Source organism: Stegostoma tigrinum, chromosome 36, assembly GCF_030684315.1.
Source record: "Stegostoma tigrinum isolate sSteTig4 chromosome 36, sSteTig4.hap1, whole genome shotgun sequence".
NCBI lineage: Eukaryota > Metazoa > Chordata > Chondrichthyes > Orectolobiformes > Stegostomatidae > Stegostoma > Stegostoma tigrinum.
The window spans coordinates 4109295-4134609 of record NC_081389.1 but is presented as its reverse complement, the minus strand read 5'-3'; the positions used below and the strand labels follow the sequence as shown (position 1 = coordinate 4134609).

The following is a 25315-nucleotide window of genomic DNA, read 5'->3' as shown; positions in this document are numbered from 1 at the left end:
AGTCCAACTCTGACTTCTGTTGGTTAGCCAATCTCATATCCATGATAATATACTGGTGTCACCACAATGAGCTTCTTATGGTTTTACGTAGCTAAATGTGCGTTACCTAATGAGACTCTTTTGAAAATCCAAATATATTATGTCCACTGCTTTCTCCTTTGTCTATCCTACTTGCTGCATCCTCACTCAATTCTAGTTAATTTGTCAGACTTGATTTCCTCTTCACAAAACTGTACTCACTCTACATGATTTGTGTTATGTATATCTAAATGCTGTGCTTTGACTCCTATTATAACAGACTGACATTTTCCCAATAATAGATTTCAAGATATTTGGGTGATGAAGGGTCCACACTTTGTTATCTCATTTCCTAAGGGGCCTATGTTCACTTTATTTCAAAGTGTGGAGCTGGATTAACACAGCAGGCCAAGCAGCATCCTAGGAGCACAAGAGCTGACATTTCGGGCCTAGACCCTTCATCAGAAATGGGGGAGGGGAGAGGGTTCTGAAATAAATAGGAAGAAGGGGGAGGCGGATCAAAGATGGATAGAGGAGAACATAGGTGGAGAGGAGGACAGACAAGTTAAAGGGGTGGGGATGGAGCCAGTAGAGGTGAGTGTAGGTGGGGAGGTAGGGAGGGGATAGGTCAGTCCGGGGAGGACGGACAGGTCAAGGGGGCACGATGAAGTTAGTAGGTAGGAAATGGAGGTGCGGTTGAGGTGGGAGGAGGGGATATTTGAGAGGAAGAACAGGTTAGGGAGGCGGGGACGAGCTGGGCTGGTTTTGGGATGCATTGTGGGGAGGAGAGATTTTGAAGCTTGTGAAATACACATTGATACCATTTGGGCTGCAGGGTTCCCAAGCGGAATATGAGTCACTTTGAACTCTCTTTTCCTTTTCTTATATATTTTGGAACTCACTGCCTGAAAGGGCAATTGAGGCAGAAACTGTGGTTGCTTTTAAGTCTATTTGCACTTCAAGTGCCTTAAAGTACAAGGTTTACCGCCCAACAACAGAAAAGTAAAAATAGTATCAGAGATAATGGGAACTGCAGATGCTGGAGATTCCAAGATGATAAAATGTGAGGCTGGATGAACACAGCAGGCCAAGCAGCATCTCAGGAGCACAAAAGCTGACGTTTCGGGCCTAGACCCTTCATCAGAGAGGGGGATGGGGGGAGGGAACTGGAATAAATAGGGAGAGAGGGGGAGGCGGACCGAAGATGGAGAGCAAAGAAGATAGGTGGAGAGGGTGTAGGTGGGGAGGTAGGGAGGGGATAGGTCAGTCCAGGGAAGACGGACAGGTCAAGGAGGTGGGATGAGGTTAGTAGGTAGCTGGGGGTGCGGCTGGGGGTGGGAGGAAGGGATGGGTGAGAGGAAGAACCGGTTAGGGAGGCAGAGACAGGTTGGACTGGTTTTGGGATGCAGTGGGTGGGGGGGAAGAGCTGGGCTGGTTGTGTGGTGCAGTGGGGGGAGGGGATGAACTGGGCTGGTTTAGGGATGCAGTGGGGGAAGGGGAGATTTTGAAACTGGTGAAGTCCACATTGATACCATATGGCTGCAGGGTTCCCAGGCGGAATATGAGTTGCTGTTCCTGCAACTGCATCCCTAAACCAGCCCAGTTCATCCCCTCCCCCCACTGCACCACACAACCAGCCCAGCTCTTCCCCCCCACCCACTGCATCCCAAAACCAGTCCAACCTGTCTCTGCCTCCCTAACCGGTTCTTCCTCTCACCCATCCCTTCCTCCCACCCCCAGCCGCACCCCCAGCTACCTACTAACCTCATCCCACCTCCTTGACCTGTCCGTCTTCCCTGGACTGACCTATCCCCTCCCTACCTCCCCACCTACACCCTCTCCACCTATCTTCTTTGCTCTCCATCTTCGGTCCGCCTCCCCCTCTCTCCCTATTTATTCCAGTTCCCTCCCCCCATCCCCCTCTCTGATGAAGGGTCTAGGCCCGAAACGTCAGCTTTTGTGCTCCTGAGATGCTGCTTGGCCTGCTGTGTTCATCCAGCCTCACATTTTATCATCTTAGAAAAGTAAAAATAGGCTGGTTTGCTTGTTTTTTTTAAACAAGCATAGACATGGTGGGCTGAATAGCTGCATCCCATATGCTTGTGTCCCATATGCTTCATAAGATCTGGTAAAGTACTGAACAACTGGAGTATGAAGTTAGTTAGGATTTATCACCTCAATGACGATATGTAGACGAGATTAATTTGCATTTTCACCTTTTTCTGTTTTATAAATTCATTCTATGCAGCTGTGATTTTACAGCTATGAATTTGCCTGCTAACTGTGACTGGAATATTGACTAATTTAGTTAGATTGCCTCGAAAGGATGCCAGAAAAGTGTTTGTAGATTATAGCTTAAAACAGCAATATGGAGGAGCAGACTTGTATGTTGAGGTGAGTTTGTGCAAGAACAGCTTATATTAGAGAAATTCCATGCCCCAGTCTGAAATTTGTTGGTACAGACCAATTGTGTCCTAGAGTACATATTGAGGATCACACTTGAATGCTGCTGTGGTTGAGATAAGGCATTAACACTGTCTGTTTGTTCAGGTGAAGGTTAAAGATTATTTGATACTGCTTAAAAAGAACAGAGAGTTCTCATGTTATAGCCAAATTTCTTTGCTTACGCATAAACAAGTTCATTTGCTGTGTATGCAAAACGGCTGTTGTATTTACTTAACTAACTGTGACTGCACTTTAAAAGTAATCAGTTTGTGTGAAGTACTTTGGGGACATTCAGGTGATATGAAAGGTCCCTGTTCTGGCTTCAAATGTTTTAGAGTTCCTTAGTTTCCCATTTGTTATTTGAGTTTGGATGGCCACATCTAAGTTGGGCTGTAAATGGTAACTATTGCAATGGATGGAAACCTATTGTTTAAATTCAAGAAAGTGGGAATCAGGACCACCTTCGAGCCTGTCTCTTGTTCAAAGTTTTCAACAGGCATTCTGGCCTCAATCCTACCCATTTAGTGTGAGAGAAGATCCTAGTAAATTTTTCTCTGCGCTCACTGCAGACCATCTGGGACAACCGTACTGGCTGTGGATGAAAAGTATGCACAATGCTACAGTGGCATAACTGGTTCATCTGAATCTGAAACAAAGCTAGATCAACGTTTTGGGTGTCAGTTCTTCTGAGAAGTGTTAGAGTCAGTCTAGATAAAGTCCTTATGGACTGGTGAAGACAAGTCTGTTCATGTCTAGAGAACAGAATGGGAAGTATGTGCTAAGAGGTAAAGAACAAGAGATCAAATCGACTACTACTTTCAATAAAGATGCTGCAAATATCTTTGACTAGCTGGTGGATGTGACTATTGATGCTGGACTAGGGCAGGGTGTTGAAAGATGCAGGCAAGTGGGATGAGAGTTAAATGGAAAGCATTCAGATTTTATGAACAAAATTTTCTTCATTTGTGGGACCAAATGTAATATTTCCAAGTTTGTGGATGACACAAAGCTAGTTGGGAATGTGTGTTTTTGGGAGATGCAAAATGGCTTCAAGATATTTTGGACAGACAGTGTGTGGGCAGGTTCATGATGGATGGCATACATTGTGAAAATCAGGGTTATATACATTGGTAAGAGGAACTGATGCACAGAGTTACTTCTTAAATGGTAAGAAGTTGGAAAGTGTAATGTACAAAAGGATCTGATTGTTGAAATAAGTTACTGAAGGCTAACGTGCATTTGCGGCAAGTTGTTATGAAGGCTTGTATTCAGTTAGTCATTTTGTAACAAGACATGAGACCAGAAGTTGTGAGATTTTGTTTTTGTATAGGAGCCCGGTTAGATTGTAACTAGAGTATTATGTGCAGTTGTGGTCTCCTTTTCTCAGGGAGCGTATTATTGCTGTGGAGGAAGTGCAAGGAATGTTCCTGGAATGGCAGGATAGTCCTGTGAAGAGAGAGATTGGGTAACCTGAGCCAATAATCTCTAGGGTTCTGAGATATGCGAGATGATCTTAGTGAAACTTAAAAAATACTTTAGGGGATAGATAAAATAGATGCAATTAAATTGCATCCCCTGGTTCGAAATCCAGAACTTGGGGCCACCATTTGAAAATAAGAGCGAACACTTGGCACTGAGATGAAGAGAATTTGGTGATGCTGAAGCTTTGGATTTCTGTACGCTTAAGGGCATCAGAAGCTCTGTAATTGAGTCTATTTAAAGAGATCAATATTTAGAAATCTGTCAATGGCTAAAGGGTGTATGGTGTTGTTGTGGAGAAAATGAAGCATTGAAACAGATGATTGGCTATGATTGTACTGAAAGGTGAAGCAGGCTAGATTGTCTATTTGTGCTCCTATGTTCCTCACTGAATATTGTATTATGTATTGTTTACCCGGTATTCTGGATTGCTAGTATTCTAAATTGCCTTTGAAAAATCCAAGCCACTCAGACATAAGTGGTTTTAACAGTTTTGCTTTGGCCAAGATTCATTATTGGTAACTGATCAAGTTCAGTTCAATTTCTGTGAAAGTTGAATCCTTTGTAGAAAAACTGTTCTACGTTTATTCAGGTTAAAATGTATTGCAGTTACCTCGTCCAGAAATAGCATGAATTGTTCATGCTCCATTCTGTCTTATGCAGTCTGCAGCCTGCCACTTTCTCTGCCTAAATATTTCTGTCTCTCACCACCCTCTTGCTACTTGCCCGTCATTGTCTTGTACTCTCCCAGTAGCTGGTACTTTGAGCTTTTCTGTGTTTTGGGATTTGGTAGCTTGGCATCCTGTTGTTTCTGCATGGGTCAGTGTTTGCTGGCACAGGTACTTTTCTGTTCATTGATATCCAGTTATTCTTATACCCAATTTCTTACCTTTTCCAGGCGATGATGCCCTCACATCGATGGAGAAGTTGTGAGGTTGCTACGATAAGGATCTAACACACCGGCACTAGTCCAAGGCCACTGAGAAGAGAAAGAAGTCTTTTTACAAGGAAGGTGAATCTAAGATGTCCTTAAGCAGCAGCAGTTCAGCTGGGAAAGGTGTGGATTCGAATGCTGTTGATGCCTACGACAGTGGGGATGAGTGGGATATCGGAGTTGGGAATTTAATCATTGACTTGGATGCAGATTTGGAAAAGGATCAGCAGAAAATGGAAATGTCGGGATCGAAAGATGGAAGCATCCCGGTTCCAAGTGCAGTGGCAGCTCTGCCAGAGAATATCAAGTTTGTCACACCAGTTCAAGCACCTCAGGTGAAGGAGAGCAAATCAAAGGCAAAGAGAAATAAGAGTGCAAAGGATGGGGGTAAATCTGTGTCTGCTGCTTCCCTCTACTCACTGGGAGAACCAGGAAGTGGGAAGAAAGAGATGCAGGGCCGTTCTGGAGATTTGACAAATCCCAGCGGACTGGGGTCTTCCAACAGCACATCCAAAGGGTCAGAAAAGGGCCCAAAGACTGTCCGGAATGGAGCCGGATCGAAAAAGGAAAAGGATGGTGGATCAAGCAAAAGCAAAAAGGATAAAAGTGAGAACAGTGGAGTTGTGCAGCCTCCCCCTGGTAATGATCCGAATGCTGCACAACAGCTAGGGTTGGGGTCAGGGTCAAAGGGCAGCTCATTTGAATGTGCTCCAGGCACAAGCTGTCCAGATGGGGCTGCAAGTCAAGTGCTGGATTTGGGAAATGCACCAGTGGATAGCAACACCATCTCTAATCTGTTGGGAATTAAAACAGAGCCTGAGGAGGTTGAAAGTGAGTGTCGACCACTGAAGAAGATGAAAACAGAGAAGGTAAGAACAGTTCATCCTGTGTTCATCCAGCCTCACATTTTATTATCTTGGATTCTCCAGCATCTGCAGTTCCCATTATCTCTGATACTAAGGTAAGAACAGTGGTGGTTTTGAATGCTGTGCAAAATCCCAGTTCAGTCATGAGATTGCAGCTTGTTAACTTCATCTCCTAAGCCGAAGTCTCGTTTGACAAACTTCTTCTGTTTCATGAAATGTAAAGTCAATTCCCTGATTCATTGCTGACTGGCTGTTTGATACTCACAATGTCCTGAAATCTATTGAAGCCGTCCCTACTGAAGCCTTTCTTCAGGACCCCCTACAGCATAGTTAGAACGAATTGTCAGCATTCTTCTCTAGTGACTGCTTTTTGTTGGGCCCACTTGCACATTTTTGTTTAACTCCATGCTTGTGATATTGTTCGGAAAATTGACCAAGATGACCATTCAATGGGGATGTTAATGCATAGAAACTGAATCCCTCCCAGTGGGAGAGGTATAAACACTTGGGTAGGGCATGCACTGTGCTCAAGGCTACCATTTGTCTGGTTACACTTCAGCTGCTCAAAACAAGTTGAGAGAATTGAACTAGACTTCATGATGCTGCATTGTTAAATTTTTGAAAATTTCCTGATGTTGTGAATTACACTTGAAATGCTCAGCCTTCAGGTCCAGAGGGACTAGGTGGTAGTGTTGTAGTTATATTTGACGCTTAAATCCATCTGCGCTGTCTCTGTGAGGATGATGCACCTTGCTGATTGTTGAAATGACTCAAATTGAGAAGTAGATTTATTCTTGCAGTCTGTTGGAAGGAGCTGCTGTTTAGTGTCGCCTCCGTATGCGAATTCTTAAGTGAGGGGGCTGAGGTGTTGCAATTAGCTAAAAAGTGTTGGATTGCAAGTCTATCTGATTAGTCAGATTTGTACTACAATGACTTTGCCACAGACTTATATATGCTCTGATTACTTGATTTGCATCTGAAACAGAATGTGTCTCATCTGAATGTGGTGATCTGACCCGATTATGAATCCTAAGTCAGAAATATTAACGTGGAAAGTGACATTGAATTTAAAGTAAACAGGCTGATAACTTGTCTGTGGTGATGTTGATCATGGTTTAATTGTGCTGCACTCTATGCAACATTGGACCCTATGTCCTAGGTCTAAGCAGTATGGAACATACAAACAGTGCTGAAAAGCTGTAACTGAAATGCTTGGAGATATTCAATGAGCTGAGCAGCATCTGTGGAGGAATGAGAAGGGGCCTTTCTCATTGCTTCCCTCGAGATTTGTGTTGTAATTCCAGGGCTGGGATAAAATGCCCTTGGAAACAGTGCTGAGAGAGTGAACGAAATGTTGCTGCACAATTTTCTTGTCAGATTGACATGCTGAATATTTAAAGCTTCACCTTTCAGGCAGCTGGCATTTTACTACAGCCATTCTGTTTGCTTTTGGGCTGATCTGTAGCTGGATTTGCAGATGATTGCAGGCACTTTGTTCAGAGCCATTTGAATAATTTTTGGGATTCTAGGTATGTTCATGCAATGGCACCTCTTAGCCTAGTCAGGTCAACCTGTTGTGAACGACAAGAGCAAGAGCCAGCCTGAGCTCAGATGTTCATGGGTTTACACTCGCAGCTACAATTTCATTGGCTGACATTCCAGTGCAGTGCTGAGTGAGTGCTCTGTTGTTCAAGGTTACAATTTTAGGTTGCAGACTTTAAGCCAAGCTCCCCCTTAGTACCTTGGGTAGATCTGCTGGTATTAATTCACTGAAGAGCAGTGAAAGAGTTCTTTCTATAGTGACCAATGTTCATCCCATAGCTAACGTCACAGAAGCAGTTGACACTGGAGGGACGTGATGGTGTGGTAATAATGTCACTCGATTAGTCATCCAGAGGCTTCAGATAATGTTCTGGGAACATGATAGACAGTGAAATATTAATTTTAATAAAAGTCTGGAATAACAAAACAAACTTTCAAGGAAGGAAATATGCTGTCCTTTACTGAATAAAAACCAAAAGAACTGCGGATGCTGTAAATCAGGGACAAAAATAAAGTTGCTGGAAAAGCTCAGCAAGTGTGGCAGCATCTGTGGGGGAGAAAACAGAGTTAACATTTCGGGTCCGGTGACACTTCCTCAGAACTGTCCTTTACTAGTTTGGCAGCATATGGATTCTAAACCCACAGCAACGTGCTTGACTTTGAACTGTCACCTGGATAATAAATGTCAGTGTCATTCACGGGATATGGATGTAGAAATTTTAAATGATTCATTGCTGTTTTTGGGAGTTTGCTTTGTGCTGATTAGTTGCTGCATTTCCTGGATTAGAAAAGTGACGGTACATAAATTATAGATAACAAGGTGTGAAGCTGGATGAACACAGCAGGCCAAACAGCATTTCAGGAGCACAAAGCTGACGTTTCGGGCCTAGTCCCTTCATCAGAGGGGACATCTGCAGTTCCCATTATCTCCGGTACATAAATTATACATTCTTGACTGTCAAACCTGATGTCCTGAAAAGTGCTAGGGAGATGCAAGCTGCTCCTTCCTATCTCTATTGTGCTAAATAGATTGTTTGCAGTTTTTGTATGTTATGGTTTCACTGGGAGTTTCAGATTTGCATGAGGTCCTTGTCAAAGGTTGCATATATAGGACCCCAGCCACAGGCCCCATGAGCTCATGTGTGTATCCACCTTTGATTTAAATAACACTAGGCTTCTTGTTGCTAACTGAGGGTTCTCTCGTTTTGTGATTCGGCTTCCTTAGAGTAGATGAAACAAAACTGGGTGTGAAAGCTGATTTGTCGCTATCCTTTATCAAACAAATGGTACTGTCTGAAGTTGCTCTGAGAACCTGTGATTGTCAAATAACAGTGCTACAGTCATTTGACACTTGGCATGCTAGATTTCCTCAACTGTTTCAACTTACAACCTCCAGATCGAATTTAACTTGTACATTTACTGACCACAGAGCATGCTTTGACTTAGTGCAGTGAGGAATATGTGACTAGCACTGACTCCCTGACACAAAGACAAATTGAAGAAAATCTAAATGATTCGGATCCCTCAGTGAGAAATGCCTGAATAAAACAGACACTTCAAAATGATTGATGTTGTGAGTTGAATAATGGAGCATTGAATTCATGTTACTGTCTAGAGACGTAAACGGTGAAGTATGCCATGTTGAGAGGGTCAGCCATGATGATGAGTGGAGGTGAGGTAGGGCTGCAGCTCCTGCTTGGAGTTTAATTTTGAATTGGTGAAGGCTGATCTTCAGCTGGACGGTGACTGAGCTGTTTCTAAGTAAGTTGCTGGTTGTAATGTCTGTGATAATTTAGTACAGGCTTTGGTCTGACACACTGGCTCTGTGGAACACTGAAATTCCTCCAGCTCTGCAGCTCAATCAGCCTGTTTATCGACAGCCCAGGAAGAGACCATTCAGCCCATCAGGCACTCATCTTTGACTTTCTCCCTTAAAACCCTTCACATTTCAAGTCCCTCGAAGATGGCAACATTGGAACACACTTTATGCTGATTCTTCTATCCACTGCTCAGTATTGAATCTCCCTTAGAGACAGTAAGAACTGGAGTCAGATAAGTGTGGAGCTGGAGGAACACAGTGGGTCAGGCAGCATCAGAAGAGCAGGAAAGCTGACATTTTGGGTCGGAATCTTCAGGAATGGGGGAGGGGGAAGGGATCTGTAAAATAAATTGAGAGGGGAGGGGTGGGGGTGGGGAAGGTAGGTGGGATGGTGGTAGGTGAGTGCAGGTAGGCAGTGGTGGGTTTGGTCAGTGAGGTGGGAGGAGCGGATAGGTGGGAGAGAAAACGGACAGGTTGTGTAAGGTCAAGGAGGCGGGAGAAATGAGAGGGAGGATTGGTCATGGGATGGGGAGATTTTGAAACTAGTAAAGCCCACATTGAGACCATTGGGTTGTAGGTTCCCAAGGTGGAATATAAGGTGCTGCTCCTCCAGTTTCTAGGTGGTGTCACTGTGACACTGGAGGAGGCCCGGGATGGACAAGGTGTCCAGGAGTTGGAGGAGTTTTTCTGTTGGACTCTCTCACTGAGCATATTCAACTACCTATTTAGTGCACTGTATTTTTTTTTATTACCGGCCTCAGACTGATTTGGTTTTTGCTTTTATCTGGAATGACTTTTAATTTATTTGCAATTTCATGGAGACCTCTTAAAAACCAACACAGCTTTCTATATATTCAGTGAAAGAATGGATTCAAGTTAGTGACCCATCTCCCCTCTTCCAGGGCCGCTGTTCCTTCAAGTACTCTTATCTGATGAATTTCTTCTCACTACTAAACACATGTCTAGGTAAGCCAGACTGGGAAAACTAATTTTTTTCAGTATGTGTTATGAATAAAGAACAATATGCTTGGCACTGCTATTAACTCATGTTAATGTCTTCCTAGATCCATGATCCTATTTACTTTTATTTCTGCACCTGAGCATTTTTGCAGAAATCAGCTAAAATTAATGTAATTTTGAAAAATATAGTTTGACAGTTTATGGGCAAGTAATGGATCTGTGCATGACTGCTAGTTGCGCAAAAGGTCCCTGAGCTTCGGTGCTTGTGGCAAACTGCTTTCAGCAGCTGTGGATGCTTGAAAAGCACCTGTAATTTAACCAGGCTTTCATCACATCAAGCAGTTCCGCGTAAAGCCCTAGTGCCCATTCCTGTCTTAGACAGTGCAAGGACCAAGTGAGTGAACTACTAAATTAATAGGCTGGACATTGCTTCATATGTGGCATGATCAGGGATTTGTCCGTTCAAATCTTGAGTTGCCAGCTCACCAGCTCGTTGAAGAGGTAGTCTTCTCCATCGCGGCTGAGGCAGAGTTCGCTGAAGGGCCATTCAAAGGCACATGTCATCATCTTAAAATAGAGAGAGGGTGTCAGGAGACTGGATGATTTTAAACTAGGAATGACACATTGGGGATCACTAGACCGCAAAGCAGACAACACCAGGCCATGAACTCTGACCTGTGTTGCCTGAGCATTGTATAGTCTTGGGATTGATGGATTATTTCTGGATCCTCCATTGACTGTCGATTACATTAGCAGGACTGTATCACTTTAAATTACCGGACAGACGTTACAGCTGCTTTATGTGGAGAGAGCTCCAAACAAGTGTGATCTTTTTGGCATTGGTAACTGCAGCAATTGGCAATACCAACCTCCTTGTGATCTGAGATAAAAGCCCCTCAGAAGGAACCGGCACGCCAGTGTAAGAGAAATGCTGAGAGTTGGGAATTGTGCTGTGGTTACTGTTACCAGTATAACCTCCACAGGCAAAGCCTCTTCGTACACAATGATGATTCAATGACAACGTTGCTGTCTATAGTGTAGAGTCATATTTTAATACTTGTGGAGTTCACTCACTGATTTTACATTGGTCAGATTGATCTGTTTATTTTTGGGCATACTGCAGTATCAGAGTCTCTTGGGCTTGAGTTGTGAAAGTGCCTGCCAAGGATCAGATACTCACTTAGTCCTGACCTGCATTCCATTAGTTTAGAGTGGATAGCTGTCTGTAAATGTAAAAAGTGAAATTAATTCTGTTGACTCCATAATATCACAGACACAGTAACAGTTCACTGTCAGTTGTGCATCTGTGCATGTATTAAGTTCCTGCGTCTTTGGGGTGTGATCTCTAATAACCTTGTGCCATTGCATTAGGGTTGTGCCAGCCCTTTCCACCATGGCTGGCTCCAAGCATATTGCTCTGCAAGGTAAAGGTGACTTTGATGGGATAGGAAAGATGGGGCAGTAGGTGACTATGTTTTTGGGAATGTTGCAGTGAAACGGAGAAAATGTAGAACGGAGCTCTTGCCCACCCACCATGGTCTGTTATTGATATTGCAAAGGGTAAGGGGTCAGGAGTTCTAAAATAAAGTATGGAACATCTTGGCTAACATTAATTATTTTAATTCCCCTTCCTAATCCAGGTTCCCTCAGATTTTAGCACTCAGCATAAATTTAACTTCGGGCACAGCACGAGGCCTGTGCCCAGTGTTGCCCCACACGGATCCGTTCTGGGTCCCCTTTTGTTTGTCATTTATATAAATGATTCAATTGAGAATACAGAAGGTGTGGTTAGTAAGTTTGTGGAAGATACCAAAATTGGTAGTATAGTAGACAGGGAAGAAGGTTTTCTAAGATTATAAAAAGATCTTGATCAAATGGGTCAATGGAATGAGAAATGGTAGATGGACTTCAATCTGGGTAAATGCAAGGTATTGCATTTTAGTACAACAAACAAGGATAGGGCTTATACAATTAACAGTAGGGCCTTGGGTAGTGTTGTAAAACAGTGGGGCCTGGGGATGCATTTATGGTAATTCGTTGAAGATTGTGTCACATATGGACAGGGTGGTTAAAAAGGTGTTTGCACGCTTGCCTTCATTTATCAGTGCTTTGGGTATAGGAGTTGGGAAATCGTGTTGAGGTTGTACAGGATCTTGGTGAGGCCTCCGTTAGAATGCTGTGTCCAGTTCTGGTCGCCCTGTCACAGGAAGGATACTACTAAGGTGGAGAGGGCTCAGATGAGATGTACTATGATGTTGCCAGGTATGGAAAATTTGAGTTATAAAGAAAGGCTTGGACATTTTTCACTAGAGCATAGGAGGTTGAGGGGTGACCTGATAGAATTTTGTAAAATAATGAGAGGTATAGATAGAGTTAATAGTAGTTGTCTTTTCCCTAGGATAGGGAATTCAAGATTGGTGGGGCAAATTTTTTAAAGTGAAAGGAGAGAGATTTAAAAAGACATGAGGCAAATTTTTAATACCTGAAGTGGTTCCTGTATGGAATGAACTTCCTGAGGAAGTGGTGAATACGAGTACAATTACAACACTTAACAGACATTTGGACAGACACACGAATAGGAAAGGTTTGGAAGGATATGGGCCGGGCGCAGGTAGCTGGGCCTAGATTTGTTTGGGATTATGTTTGGCATGGACTGGTTGGACCAGAGGGTCTGTTCCTGTGCTGTAAGACACTATGACTGTATAAATACCATGTAATCATTGTCAATTGTCATCAAAATCTACCTGGTTCATAATGTCATTTTGGGAAGGAAATCTGTCATCTTTACCTGTTGCTGGCCCAGATGTGACACCAGACCTCTAACAATGCGGTTTACACTTAATTACCCTCTATACAATAAATTCTGGCCAATGTGGCATTGCCCATATTCCATAACTGAAATTTTAAAAAGCATTTAGTGCAAAAGTGTGATGAGGAAAGAGCAAAAGAGAAGGATGTGAGAGTTTTTGGATGGCTGTGAATGCATAGATTTCATTAGCTCCAGATGCAGAACTGTGTCGAGCTTTGAATACCAAAGATCTCTCAATTTACAGAAGCTATTTTAGCAGTTTGTTTGAGTTCAAAATTTTGAAGTTTGACTGAAGAGTTCTGAAAGTATCAGAATATGACAAAAGTAAATCATTGTACTGAAACGTTTTTCAAAGACAAAAGGCCACTGTGATCAGAAGCAGCTTTGTACTAAAACAGAAATGCCAATGCATTTTTCATTGTTATGGAGAAGAGATAGGGGAGGCTTCTTTTGAGATCGGTTTCGTTTTCTTATAAATTTAGGCATATCATGGCCCTTCTGGAATTGTGATTTGGTCTGTCTAGATTGCAGCCAATTGCAAGATAGAAATAAAATGATGGCAGTTAGACAGGCCTACGTTGAAAGTGTTGACACAATTGTGTACCAAGCAGAAACGCAGATAGGAGTTATGATCAGTTTGAAAATGAGGTTTTGAGGAATTAAAACAATGCTGGAAGGTCTGTATACCTGGGGCTAAAGGGAGAAACCCCATGCAAGTTCTCATTGTAAGTTAATACTGGAAAAGAAGAGAATAGAAGTAAATCCTTAGGATGTGGATGACTTTTGGATTGGTTCCAGAAGAATTGATTATTTACTTCAGAGACTGACAGACCTGAGAAAACTGGAATTTTCCATTGTTATTAAAAGTAAAAGAGCACAGAATCTGTTTGGTAATTTAAAGAATAAGTTGCTTATAGAAATAAGGCCTTTTCTTATTCAGTAATTGGATGTACCTATTGGAGAGAAGGAGCAAAACTTGACCTTCTCTTGAGAAATAAGACAGGGCAAGTGACTGAGGTTTCAGTGGGGAAGCACTGTGTGGTCATAATTCTATTAGTCTTAAAACAGTTGTGGAAAAGGACAGACCTGATCTTGTGGTTGGTGCTGTGTTCCATGAACGTTTCGCTACCGTGCTGGGTAACATCATTGCAACCTCTGATGAAGCGCCGTTGTGTTTTTCTCCTGGTTTTAAAACCTGAGTCCGTTGAGCTGGATTACCTCACTTCTGGTTTCCCTTCGCAATGGAGTGTACAGGGGGCCTTGCAAAGCAGAGACAGGCACAGGAATTCCTAGAAGCTTAGTACTCCACGAAGAAAGCCATCAACAAACACACAGAACCTGACCCCACATCCACTCCATTGCAAAGGAAAACTAGAAGTGAGGTAATCCAGCTCAATGGACTCCAGAGTTTAAAAACCAGGTGGGAAAACACAATAGCGCTTCATCGGAGGCTGCACTGATGATGTTACCCAGCACAGTAATGAAACGTCTGCGGAACAACAAACCAGCTCGGTGAGCCAACCAACCACAACATCCACAACCTGAGCTACAAATCAACTTTTAAAACCTTACAGACCTGATCTAAAAATTAAACTTGCAAATTGGAGTAAGGCCAATTTTGACATTGTTAGATAAGAACTTTCAAAAATTGATTGAGGCTGTGTGCGGTAAAGGGAAGTTTGCAAAGTGGGAGGCCTTCAAAAATGAGATAATGAGAGCCCAGAGATAACAAAGTGTGAGGCTGGATGAACACAGCAGGCCAAGCAGCATCTTAGGAGCACAAAAGCTGACGTTTCGGGCCTAGACCCTTCATCAGAAAAGGAATATGGGGAGAGGGTTCTGAAATAAATAGGGAGAGAGGGGGAGGCGAATTGAAGGTGGATAGAGGAGAAGACAGGTGGAGAGTCCCCCATCCCCCTTTTCTGATGAAGGGTCTAGGCCCGAAACGTCAGCTTTTGTGCTCCTAAGATGCTGCTTGGCCTGCTGTGTTCATCCAGCTCCACACTTTGTTATCTCGGATTCTCCAGCATCTGCAGTTCCCATTGTCTCTCATGAGAGTCCAGAGGCAGTATGTTCCTGTTAGGTGTAAGGGGCAAAGCTGTTAAGTGCAGCAAATGCTGGATAACCGGAGAACTTGTGAGAAATTAGTGGTTGGCACTGCTGCCTCACAGTGTCAAGCACCTGGGCTCAATTCCATTCTTGGGTGACTACAGGTGACAGCCTGGATTTCCTCCCACAGTCCAAAGATGTGCAGGCTACGTGGATTGGCCCATGCTAAATTACCCATAGTATTCAGGGATGTGTGAGTTAAGTGTATTAGTCATGGGAAATGCAGATTTATGTGGATAGAGTAGGGGTTGGGTCTAGGTGGGATGCTGTTTGGAGAGTCAGTTAGTACTCAGTGGGCCGAATGACCTGGTCCCATATTGTAGGGATTCCATGATTCTGTTTTCATTAATAGTGTTATTCTTGTTTAGTTGATCCAGTAAAAGTTTAAAAATGCCCTGCTTTCAGCAAATAACTGGCAGTTCAACTTTCTTTAAACTTCAGGAATCTCCAAGGATATGACCGTTTGAGAGCTCGTCATCCATTTGCGAAAGCAGAAGTCTGTCTGTCTTCTACATCTGTTTATTTGAAGTTTATAATTCAAGACAAACTCCAGTTTGCTCTCTCCCCACCCTAACCAAATCCTTTGAGGTGAATTAACCTTTTCATTGACAGTGTAACACTTCTGATAAATGTATTCAAAATTTAAATGGATTTATCTATTGACATCATGTGGGCAAGCACATCAGATTATTGTGCACCATATCTGAAGGCTTCCTTTTAACCCTCTTGCTTGTTATTTCCTTAAAACAACTCCAAGTGCAGTTTCCATTTCATAAAACCTTGTCGACTCTGCCTAATTGCACCATGCACTCAATGCTTATTAAATTACAATGCATTATAACAAATTGCAACAGGCTTCTGTCTTTCACAATGTGTCAATACAGAAAATAAAGCACATCACAGGAGTATAATTTTATCCAGAATTTTATATTTCAGCATTTAGTTTGTATTCCTAGCCCTTTTTTCTCAAATCAACTTCTTCAGAAACGTTATGATACATCCCCAGAGCGGGTGGAACTTAAACTCTGGCCTCATGGTGTAGAGGTAGGCAAACTACCAGTGTGTTGCAAAAGCTCCTACTTTTTAGCCTCCTCTTGGTTTTTTAATAAACCACCAAGTGACTTGTGTCACTAACTTAAATTAAAATATGTCCTTAGCCCTCAAACGTACAGTCAAGTGAGAATCTACTGCTCTCCATTGCTCCAGAGGTAATGTCCTAGTTCATTCTTAAAGGGACCATCAATTTCAACATTGTCAACAATAAGTGCTATAAATAAGAACTATTCAAATCCCTTTTATCTGCAGATTTAATAATATTTATATTATCCCCTACACCATGAGCTCATACTTTGTAACCTTTGCTGTGGCACCTTGTGAAAAGATTTCTGGAAATCAGTGTGCGCCAAATCTAAAGGCCATCCCTTTACCCATCCAGAAAGGGACTCCTCCAAGCACAATTTGTTTCACAAAACCTTGTTGACTTTGCCTAACTGCACTGAAATTTTCTAACTGCCCCACTATGATCTTCCGGAAATATGTTCCAGCATTTTCCCTAAGACAGAGATACAGCTGAGTGGTCTATAATTTTCTGGTTTTAGTTCCCTCTTTCTTAAATTGGTTGTAATTCTCTCATCTGACACAACACATCAAGAAGGAGAAATTTGTATTGATATAGCATTTGTCATGTCTGAACATTTCAAAACACTTTCAAGCTAATTAAGTACTTTTTGAAGTATAACTCATCCTAATGAAGGAGGAGATGCAGCAGCCAACTGGACACACAGCTCCCACAAATAGTAATGATCAGATAATCTGAATCTGTGCAGTTTGAGCAATGATCCAGGACCAGGGAGATCTCCTTGCTTTTACTTCACCCACCAAACTAATGCCATGGAAGCATTTGGATGCAACCAACTGAATTGGAAGAATTGGTGGCATCAAGATGTGCACTGGTGTCAATTAACGTTCATAATATCAAGATTGTTGTTGAATGCAGCTATATGGAGGGGAGTGTTGTTCTCATAATCTCTCGAGTCAACATCAGCACCACATTCCAGCAGTACCGAAGTCACTTGCAATGAAGGGAACTTGCAAACTGGATAACGGCCAACTGATGTTGTGTCCTTGTCAACTGCTAGATGTAATGGGGTAAATCCACCCTTCCCTCTTGGGTTCAGCTTCAACAGCCGATAGATGGTTTGCTTCTTGTAATGCTCCTGATCAGCACGACATTTTACCTTTTCTAACAAAGAGATCAAGTGTAAAATAATAGATAAAGCTTTTATGAATTGTGCAAAATCAGGTGGGTTGTCTCGTTGATTCACTGCTCGCTCAACTTCACGAACGCTTTTGCACAAGATCATTGAAAGATACTTTCATGGCCAAGGTGCCTTTTGGACGGTCTTGCAGGACAAAAGAAAAAAGCTCAGGAAAGGAGAGCAAACTACTAGCAGTCATAGGGCTCAATGGGTCTAAATTGTTCTGCTGCATATCCAGCGCATACTTCCACAAATTAACGCACCTTTCAAAGTTTCCATGAATCAGCATAAACTGCACCTCGATAATGAATATAGTAAGAAGTGTCTGGATGGGATGGACCAAGAATTCTCTCTCGGATCAATAATGCTTGCATTCTCATCTCATCTGGGCCAGTGATCACAACCTCAGCTGTACTTCATTACTGTAGGAAAATCTAAACACGCCCAATAAATCCAATGACCCCTGCATATTTCAGCTGCCTTTTAAGATTTAGCAAATAATATATTCACAGTAAGTGTAGTGACGCCCAAAGAAACACACAAGTGTGGGTTACACTTTAAATTTCAATATGAAATGGGTTACCAAAATGAAACACATAACACGCTTAATGAAATACTGGGGTAAAGATTAATTAGAGTATTTCCCTACTACTGCAAAGTGGAAATAACATCAGAACTGGAGACAATTAGCGTGCTGTTCAACATCCGATAAGTCAGTTAATTGCAGATTCCAGTCAACCTGTTGAGTTTGCACCATTTGCTGTTCCAACATTAGACGTGACTTCTGAGTAACGTACACAGATATTATGGTAAATAGTTACTATTTCGCTAGTCAGCGTTTCGTAAAACTAGCTTTTACTTTTATTGGCAGGCCTAAGAGTTGGTTTGTTAAACCAGTGGGTTTATTTTACCTTCAGATATTACTAGGATATTGAAATCATGTCCAACCTAATGATTTTAACTTAATGCCTTTCAGCATCCAATCATCTGTTTGAAACATAGCTATGACAAGACTCTGAGTTTATAGAGGATTCTTCATAGATCAGACAGTGGAATGTAATAATGGAAAGAAGCACAGGCGCTTTGAAGGTCCTCTACTCGGTAAAATATCTAGCACATTCTAATGGTTGGTAGATGTGTCCTACCTAATTTTCTTTCCTCCATGATTTTCCTAAAAGAGTGTGGCTATTTACAATTTGTGTTTTATGTTTAAACAGTTGGAACGGAATTGATTACCCTTCCTGAGGTTGATGGACTCTGTTACTGTTTACAAAATAGTGCCAACGTTTTTCAGCTTCTTTTGGCCCCATCAATGATACATGTCTTGCTTATCACCAAAACACTGAAGTGACATCAGTCCCAAATTCCAGGAATTGATCAACAAGTTTAGTAAATGGAGGCTCATGATTGTAGCTAAGCTGGTTTTTGAGAAACTATCGTACACCGTTCAACCAGACTATTACTTGAACAATTCACTTTGGAGAGAATTATCGCTTGTTCTTATGAATAATTTTTATTTGTATTAGCGTGTTTCTGTCAGGGACTAGCTGTTTTAGTCATAAGGTTTAACTCACCACTGCATGTTTTGGCATCAGCGAATGGTACATGTGTTTGAAATCAGATATGGTTCTCTGATTCTGTAATGCATCCACTTAGCTTTGTACTTTCCCTGCATCCATGTGGTCAGTCTTTAGATACTACCGTTCACAAATATACACACACCTTTTTGTTTGCAATCCGTTACAAAAAATCAAAAGGCTATGCAAAACTAGATTTAAGTTGTTTCTCGCAAATGAGAATTAGCAGCCTTGAATCCTTCAGACGGTATTTTATTAAACTCTAACCCTTTGATTTAGAATATTTGGAAAGGAGATGGCCATGCAGTTTAGTTTCTTGATTTGTGTGTGTTCAGAAAAATGGAGAATGGTCAAAGTGAATTTGTTGTAACAACAGTGTACTGCAATAAAAAAAAGTAAGCAAAGAAAATATTTTGTCAAAGGCACACATACTGAAGTGAAACAGAGCAGATACCTTTTTTGGGTAATAACATTTTTTGAAACTTGCACATTCGTTAACTGCAAAAAATATTTTCCTTAGCACTGGATGTGTGTCATTTGAATTTTGTTGAGCCACAAGCCTGTTAATAGATCAGTTGTTCTCTGAAACAGATATGTGTGGGTTTTTTTTAAACAGTGTAAAAATGTAACTGCAGTTACGATAGAGATTTTAAAGGAAGGCAGAGATTTTTAAACACTGTTGTAAATACTTGGAGTGTTAAAGGCACTATGTATAGATCAAATTTGTTTCAATGGGTTTTTATTTTATGGGAAACTTGCAAACCCACTGTGTGACTGCATGTTTTCACACATGCATAAGAATGCCAATACTGAATTCTTCTTCATAATACACTTAAACGTAGCTTTTAGAACGTATTTATTTTAGCACATTCTTCGCCGAGAGTTTACACTAGATTGATTGGCTTGAAGAGTATTAAATGTAGAAAAAAAATTAAATTGTACAAAATGCGGAGGAATGGAATTGTGGGAGATATAGCAGTTTGGATCAGAAATTGGCTTGCTGAAAGAACACAGAGGGTGGTAGTTGATGGGAAATGTTCATCCTGGAGACCAGTTACTAGTGGTGTACCGCAAGGGTCGGTGTTGGGTCCACTGCTGTTTGTCATTTTTATAAATGACCTGGATGAGGGCGTAGAAGGATGGGTTAGTAAATTTGCAGACGATACTAAGGTTGGTGGAGTTGTGGATAGTGACGAAGGATGCTGTAGGTTGCAGAGAGACATAGATAAGCTGCAGAGCTGGGTTGAGAGGTGGCAAATGGAGTTTAATGCAGACAAGTGTGAGGTGATGCACTTTGGTAGGAGTAACCGGAAGGCAAAGTACAGGGCTAATGGTAAGATTCTTAGCAGTGTAGATGAGCAGAGAGATCTCGGTGTCCATGTACACAGATCCTTGAAAGTTGCCACCCAGGTTGACAGGGCTGTTAAGAAGGCATACAGTATTTTAGCTTTTATTAATAGAGGGATCGAGTTCCGGAGCCAAGAGGTTATGCTGCAGCTGTACAAAACTCTGGTGCGGCCGCACTTGGAGTATTGCGTACAGTTCTGGTCACCGCATTATAAGGAGGATGTGGAAGCTTTGGAAAGGGTGCAGAGGAGATTTACTAGAATGTTGCCTGGTATGGAGGGAAGGTCTTATGAGGAAAGGCTGAGGGACTTGAGGCTGTTTTCATTAGAGAGAAGAAAGTTGAGAGGTGACTTAATTGAAACACATAAAATAATCAGAGGGTTAGATAGGGTGGATAGGGAGACCCTTTTTCCTAGGATGGTGACGGCGAGCTTTAAATTGAGGGGTGAAAGATATAGGACAGATGTCAGAGGTGGTTTCTTTACTCAGAGTAGTAAGGATGCTTTGCCTGCAACGGTAGTAGATTCGCCAACTTTAGGTACATTTAAGTTGTCATTGGACAAGCATTTGGACGTACATGGAATAGTGTAGGTTAGATGGGCTTGAGATCGGTATGACAGGTCGGCACAACATCGAGGGCCGAAGGGCCTGTACTGTGCTGTTATGTTCTATGTTCTATGATAGGGCAGGCAATGGTTCAGTTCGTTGTCTCATCCAAATGATGGAACCTGCAGCAGTGCAGCATTCCCTCATACTGCGCCAGACTGTCAATATTTATTTTTGTGTTAAAATCTTGAAAAAGGATTTGAAACCAAACTTGGACTCAGAAATGGAAATTTTTGATTTTGTTTTTGCTTTATTCGTTCACAGGATGTGCACGTCTCTGGTTTGGCCAGCATTTATTGCCCATTGCTAATTACCCAAAGACACTTAAAAGTCAACAACAACATTGTGGGCCTGGTCTAAAATGTCGGAAGACCGGCTAAGCATGGCAGTTTCCTTCCCCAAAGGATATTAATGAACCAGATAGGCTTTGATAACAATCAACAATGATTTCATGGTCACCATTTGACTTTTACTTCCTGATTTTTACCAAATTTAAATTCCACCATCATCCAAGCAGAAACCCAGCTTCCCAGAACATTACCTGGGTTTCTGGATCAATAGGCCATTGCCTCCATTTGAGTGCTTCAACGTTGGCCACTGCTATCAGCACTTACAACTTTGTACAGCAAGTTCAGATGTTCTGTAATTAGTGAAGTGCTCACAGACTTGGTGTCTTGTCTTTTAAAGTTGCAACCGGAAATATCACACTTCTAGCACCTTCACTACCAGCAGTCTGCAAATTTCACTTCAGCAATCTTCTCAACCCTGCTGAAAATTCTATACGTCATAAGTACAAATTGGTTATCTTGATTTTATAAATTTTATATCAAGATTCTGAAAATGCTTGCATTTTATTTAATCCTTAGATGCAATTGAGAATTAAAAATATTGACTGGCATTTTCATTTGTCGAAAATAAGCTTGAGAGCTGGAGTACTAAGAACTTTGATATCTACAGGCAGTCAATGGGACTGCAGTGATAATCTGCAGATGGCTCACAGGATGTGGTAGTTTTTGCTGGTAGATCACAGGTTGCCTTTGTTTCCTAAATTACAACAGTAACTACATTACAAAAGTAGTTCATTTACTGGGAAGAGCTGTAGTGACACGTTAAGGTTGTGAAAGGTGCTATACAAGTTTTGTTTCTTCCTTCCTACTGACACTCTTGAAGATGTGATCATGTTCTTCAGAGGTGTCCCATGCTGAAAAAGCTGTGACAGACTTTCTGACACAAATTGTTCTGTGTGTTTGGAGGCTCCTAAATCTGATAGGATTTACCAAATCCACTGCTGCACTATCTCAATTTATTCTCTTGTTGATTATTCTACCTAATTTGGTTGTGGTGCATTCAAGCTGCAGTCATGGCCCTAAAACCTGTCATTGCAGCCCAAGTTTTAGAGTTGGATATTCAATTCTATTGCAAGGTGAGCAGATACAGTCATGCCTGTACAGAAGCACTGAAGTTCCTCATTCCAATTATAATAGTCTACGCAGAATGTTACAGCAGAGAAGCAGCTGATTCAGCACAATGGATCTATTCCAGCTACTGTTTTGCTTCTCTCATCTTATTTTACCTTCTATTCCTTTCTCTCTGAGCTTGTTAGCTTCCACTTAAATTAATCCAAGTCATCCACATTCCAAGAGGAAGCAAATTTCACATTCTCAGAGTAAAAACTTTTCGCCTGCAGTTACTATTGGAATCACTACACAGAAACATAGAAACTAGGAGCTGGAATAAGCTGTTCGGACCTTTTGAGCCTCCTTAGCCATTCAATTTGATGATGCCTAATCCCACATCTGGCTGCCATATTCCTACTTTCTCTCCACCTCTTGATGCCTTTAAAATCTAAAAAAAATTTCAATACTTTTTTCCTTAATGTAATTATTTAATTGCATAACTACCTTACATCTATGGACCTAATCTTTGGACTTAATGAAATGGAATGTTTTCTCTATTTTGAAGGTCTCTTAACAGGTCATTTCTCTGCCTTTTCTGGGGAAGACTTCCAGCCTGTTCAGGTTTGTCTGGTGGCTATGGGAAAGATTTTGACATACTCAGATCCCAGAAAAAGGAGAAACAAGCAGGAACGAGTAGAAAAATAGATGGTAGACACTTAAGGTATATAGAAAGGAAAAAATAAACAAAATTGAATGCTGGCTTCTGTAAGGATGAAACTAAGGAATTAATAATGAGGAATAAGGCACTGGCAAATGCAATGTTGGCTTTTTGGCAAAGGGCAGCTGGAATATTAAAATTAAGTAAATTTTGCTGTGATTACATAGCATATTCCCAAGATACAGTGCACAGTTCTGGTCTCCTCAATTGAGGAGGGATATACTTGGATTGAAAGCAATTTAGAGAAGGTTCACTGAGGAGGGTGTACAGGTTGGGCGCAGAGTCTTTTAAGAGTTTAGAAGAGTGAGAGCTGACCTAATGACTCTGACAATGCTGAGAGGCAGTTTCCTTTCACTGAGGTATCCAGAATTGGGTGACAGTTTGAAGTGAAGGGGTCTCCCAATTTAAGATGAAAAAGGCGTTTCTTCTGCCAGAGGGTAATTGTTAATTCACAGAAAGAAGTGGAGACCGGATCATTCAATGTATTCAAAGTTAGACAGATTTTGATTGACAAGTGAGTCAAGTGTTATTTGGGCAGGAAGGGAAGTGGATTATGATATAATCTTATCAGCCATCATTTTAGTACACAGTGGGGTTCGGATTACTTGGTCAAATGGCCCACTCCCATTCCAATTTCTTATTATGTTGTTTTGATATCACCTCTTGGTTATAATAAGATAATAAAAGTATTACCTTTGTAAAATTTATTCACCAGTTATTCCAGTGCTTTGATAACCTGAATTGTATTCTGAAGGATCAAACTGCACACTGTATTGAAGAGAGCAGAAACAGTAGCGCTTCCACTGTATAAACATTTAAAGCAATTCGGGCTGCTTTTTTTGGGGTGGGATGCAGGGGCAATCATTGCCTCCAAGCTGTTTCTAAACCTCATCTAACACCAGACATGGACTCCCTGCTGTGCATGATCCATCTAATGTGTTTTCTTCCCAGTGTCTCATGCGGTTTCTAGTTAGGAATTGTACCAAAACTTTGTCACTGTGAATGGGAGGTCACTTTGAATCTACACAGAACTACAACATGTGGCTTCAATGGAGCACAAGTAAACTGTTGACGTGTCTGTCCAGTAAGTGGAGGATTTGGCTGAGTACAGATCTTACAGTTGATTAGCTGAACATATCGGATAGAATCAGCGGCTTCTCAATGTAAGCCTACACAAGCCAAGAATAGTAGGTCATTGGCAGTAATGAGAGCAGTTTTCGAATTCACACAGATGTCATAAATACAATTTCAGAGTGAAAGCAGCAAGTCAGATGAACCTTGAAATGAAATGGAGACCCCATGACTGGCTGAAAGTAACTTCTCTAGTAGACTACCTGACCCCATCGTAGGTTAGTCCAGACTAAAAGTTATCCATGGTGATGGAATACAGAATTGTTCACCACCTTCCACATAACATGGAACATAACAGTAGGAGCAAAAAGAACTGTCAGCCTACAACAGGAAAGAGCACACCATCCACATATTAGCTCTAAACTACAGTGTGCTGTCATGATATGTTAATTAATTGTGTGCAAAGTTGAGGCCAGTTGTCAAACTCATATTTGAACTCCACAATACAAATACTTCCTTTCACAGAATGATGAGGCAAAGAACCTAACAATACAATAGTCATGGATCCAGAAGCTTACAGTTAAGATGAGCTTACATAAGATGTGTGGCTTACTTTGAGGCATGAAGTGCTGTTGCAAGCACAGGATCCTCTCTCAGATAACATCAGCCTGTTAGCTTTGCTTATACACAGAATAAAAGCCACATGAGGCTTTTTCATGAGGTGTTTTTGGAACAACTTTGAAGCGCATGGAACCGATTCAGCCATTTTAAAATCATAACTATGCAACTAGAATGTCAAAAGGCATAAATAAGTGGAGGTAAGCAAATGCCTCTGCCCCTGGACTGGGATGCTTGGGTTCAAGTCCCATCCGCTCCAGAAGTGTGTAACAGCATCTCTGAATAGGTTGATTAGGGAGAAAAAAATAGGATTAATAAAAATGGAAAAGTTTTGGAGGGGTGGTGATGTCCCTCCTCTGGAACAAAGTCCTGGGTTCGAGTCTCATCTCCTCCAGTGGTGTGTCATAACATGCCTGAACAGGTTGATTAAAAATGTCTAGAAAAGGTTTGGACAACTGAGCCGTTCCTTTGCGTACAGTGACTGAAACCACAAACCCGGCCTCAGCTTAAAGTCTAACATGAGCTAACTATGCTTTAAACAATTAACCACACTTGCCCCAGTCTCCAACGCTCCTCTTCAACCAAACTGAAAATCTTCTTTCCTGTTTCGCTGGTTTGCTGCCTCAACTTCTCATTCAGATACTTTCACTCTCTCACTGCTCTGCAGTTTCCCTGTGATGGGCTGTGCCTTCTAAACATACCTTGGTAACTGATAGCAAAAGGCTACAATAACATTATAAAT

General features: G+C 41.7%; 1 protein-coding gene across 5 annotated transcripts in view; it reads left to right on the top strand.

Moving 5' to 3' along the window:
* LOC125446724 (zinc finger protein 609-like) overlaps positions 1-25315 on the top strand; it is a 263833-nt gene that overhangs the window by 61967 nt on the left and 176551 nt on the right. For all 5 annotated transcript variants that reach the window (XM_048520481.2, XM_059640201.1, XM_048520480.2 and 2 more), the window contains exon 2: positions 4841-5745. In XM_048520481.2, coding sequence (XP_048376438.2) covers positions 4966-5745 — 780 coding nt within the window. In that variant the 5' untranslated portion in view covers positions 4841-4965. The remainder of the gene's footprint in view (positions 1-4840; positions 5746-25315) is intronic.